This window comes from Chiloscyllium plagiosum, chromosome 4 (genome assembly GCF_004010195.1).
Source record: "Chiloscyllium plagiosum isolate BGI_BamShark_2017 chromosome 4, ASM401019v2, whole genome shotgun sequence".
In the NCBI taxonomy this organism is placed as follows: domain Eukaryota; kingdom Metazoa; phylum Chordata; class Chondrichthyes; order Orectolobiformes; family Hemiscylliidae; genus Chiloscyllium; species Chiloscyllium plagiosum.
Genome location: NC_057713.1, coordinates 113,501,946 through 113,503,465, shown reverse-complemented (window position 1 = coordinate 113,503,465; position 1,520 = coordinate 113,501,946). Strand labels below are relative to the sequence as shown.

General features: G+C 56.1%; 2 protein-coding genes across 2 annotated transcripts in view; one reads left to right on the top strand and one right to left on the bottom strand.

Annotated features, from left to right (window-relative positions):
* The window catches only part of eif3hb (eukaryotic translation initiation factor 3, subunit H, b), a 113,289-nt gene extending 112,807 nt beyond the window's left edge, over positions 1-482 (bottom strand). The window contains exon 1 of the mRNA XM_043688999.1: positions 369-482. Within this exon, the coding sequence (XP_043544934.1) occupies positions 369-455 (87 nt within the window). The 5' untranslated portion in view covers positions 456-482. The remainder of the gene's footprint in view (positions 1-368) is intronic.
* A 204-nt stretch (positions 483-686) lies between these two features.
* The window catches only part of utp23 (UTP23 small subunit processome component), an 8,651-nt gene continuing 7,817 nt past the window's right edge, over positions 687-1,520 (top strand). Inside the window, exon 1 of the mRNA XM_043689000.1 lies at positions 687-1,453. Within this exon, the coding sequence (XP_043544935.1) occupies positions 1,266-1,453 (188 nt within the window). The 5' untranslated portion in view covers positions 687-1,265. The remainder of the gene's footprint in view (positions 1,454-1,520) is intronic.

Sequence of the window (1,520 nt, the reverse complement as noted above, 5' to 3'; positions counted from 1 at the left end):
TGGGGGGGGGGGGGGGGGGGGGGGGGGGGGGGGGGGGGGGGGTGTGGTCGGAAGGGAGACCATCAAATACATCTCGGATGGAGAACGGAGAAATACCAGCGTTTCTGTAGTAAAGCTCCACACACGTGTCTGACCATCGGGCTCCAACACAGAGATAACCGTGTGTGTGTGTGTGTGGAATAACCAGGCTGCCGGACCTGGACGTGAGCAATCGAGAACCGCAGGAGGTGAGCCCGGAAACTACTGGAAGAACATCTGAAATAAATTTACCACCGGGTCTGGAGACGGGACGCGGACACCGACCACCCCGAGCTTCCGGCTCTATTAAAGCCCGGGCCCGGGCCCGGTCCCCGGGTGTCTCCACTTACCAGCCCGTCGATCTGAACCTGTTTGACGGGAGAGCCAAGGGCAGCAGAGGCCGCGGCGGCAGAAGCTCCTTCCCTCCGAGACGCCATGTTCGCGCAGGCAGAGAGAGAAGCGGAAGTGGGAGGGCGAGGAGAAAGTGCCCGCCGGAAACTCGGCCCCGGGCCGGGGGAAGCGAATCATCGGCGGGCACGGTCCCGAAATAACCCAAACAGAAACAACTGGGAAAACTCAGCAGGTCCGGGTTTAACTTCTGACGGAGGGTCACTGGACCCGGAAAATTAGACCTGATTTCTCTGTCTCTCTCTCTGTGCTAGACCTGCTGAGCTTTCCCAGCAATTTATATTGTTGCTTCTAATTTCCAGCATACGCGGTAATTTCCGTTTTTATTTAGCGAAATAACAAATATCATTGTAACCTTCGGGAAATCAGAAATAGGCAAATGTAAACAATTGGAGTTCTGAGGGAGATGTTGTTAATTGAGGGTTCACTTTAAAAATACTTGCATCAAATTAAAAGCCAGCGGGGAGGGGGAGGTAAGGAGTAGCAGATGCCGCACGTGTGAAGCGAACAGAATTGTGCTTTGGAGTGAATATACTCAATGGGAGGTGCTGGAAATCTGAAATTTAAAAACAAATTACAATAAATACGAAATGCTGCGGGTGGTGGATGTCGCGGGGGTGAGGAAACCTCGGCGGTAGGTTTTGGGAGCATCCAAGGAAACTGAGAGCGAGAGAAACAAATCAAGTCAATGTTTAGCGTCATCCAGAGGTGCCTCCCTCTTGCGGCCCTTGGGTCCCTGCTCCTGTGTCTCCGGGGGAACCGAGAAAGCGGTTGCACCGCCGGGTTGCGCACGCGCAGCGCCTTGCTCCGTTCCCCCCTCCCCCGGCGGCAGCACGAGAATGAAGATCAAGCGGCAGAAAACCGCCAAGAAACTCCTGTCGTTTTACCGGCACAACTACGGCTTCCGCGAGCCTTTCCAGATCCTCCTGGACGGGACGTTCTGTCAGGCGGCTCTAAAAAACAAGATCCAGATCAAGGAGCAGGCGCCCAAGTATCTGATGGGGGAGGTGCAGCTCTGCACCACCAGGTAGGTGTCGTCGGCCTCCTCAGGCCCGGAGCTCCTCCTCCTCCCCCTCCCCCTCCCCCTCCTCCCC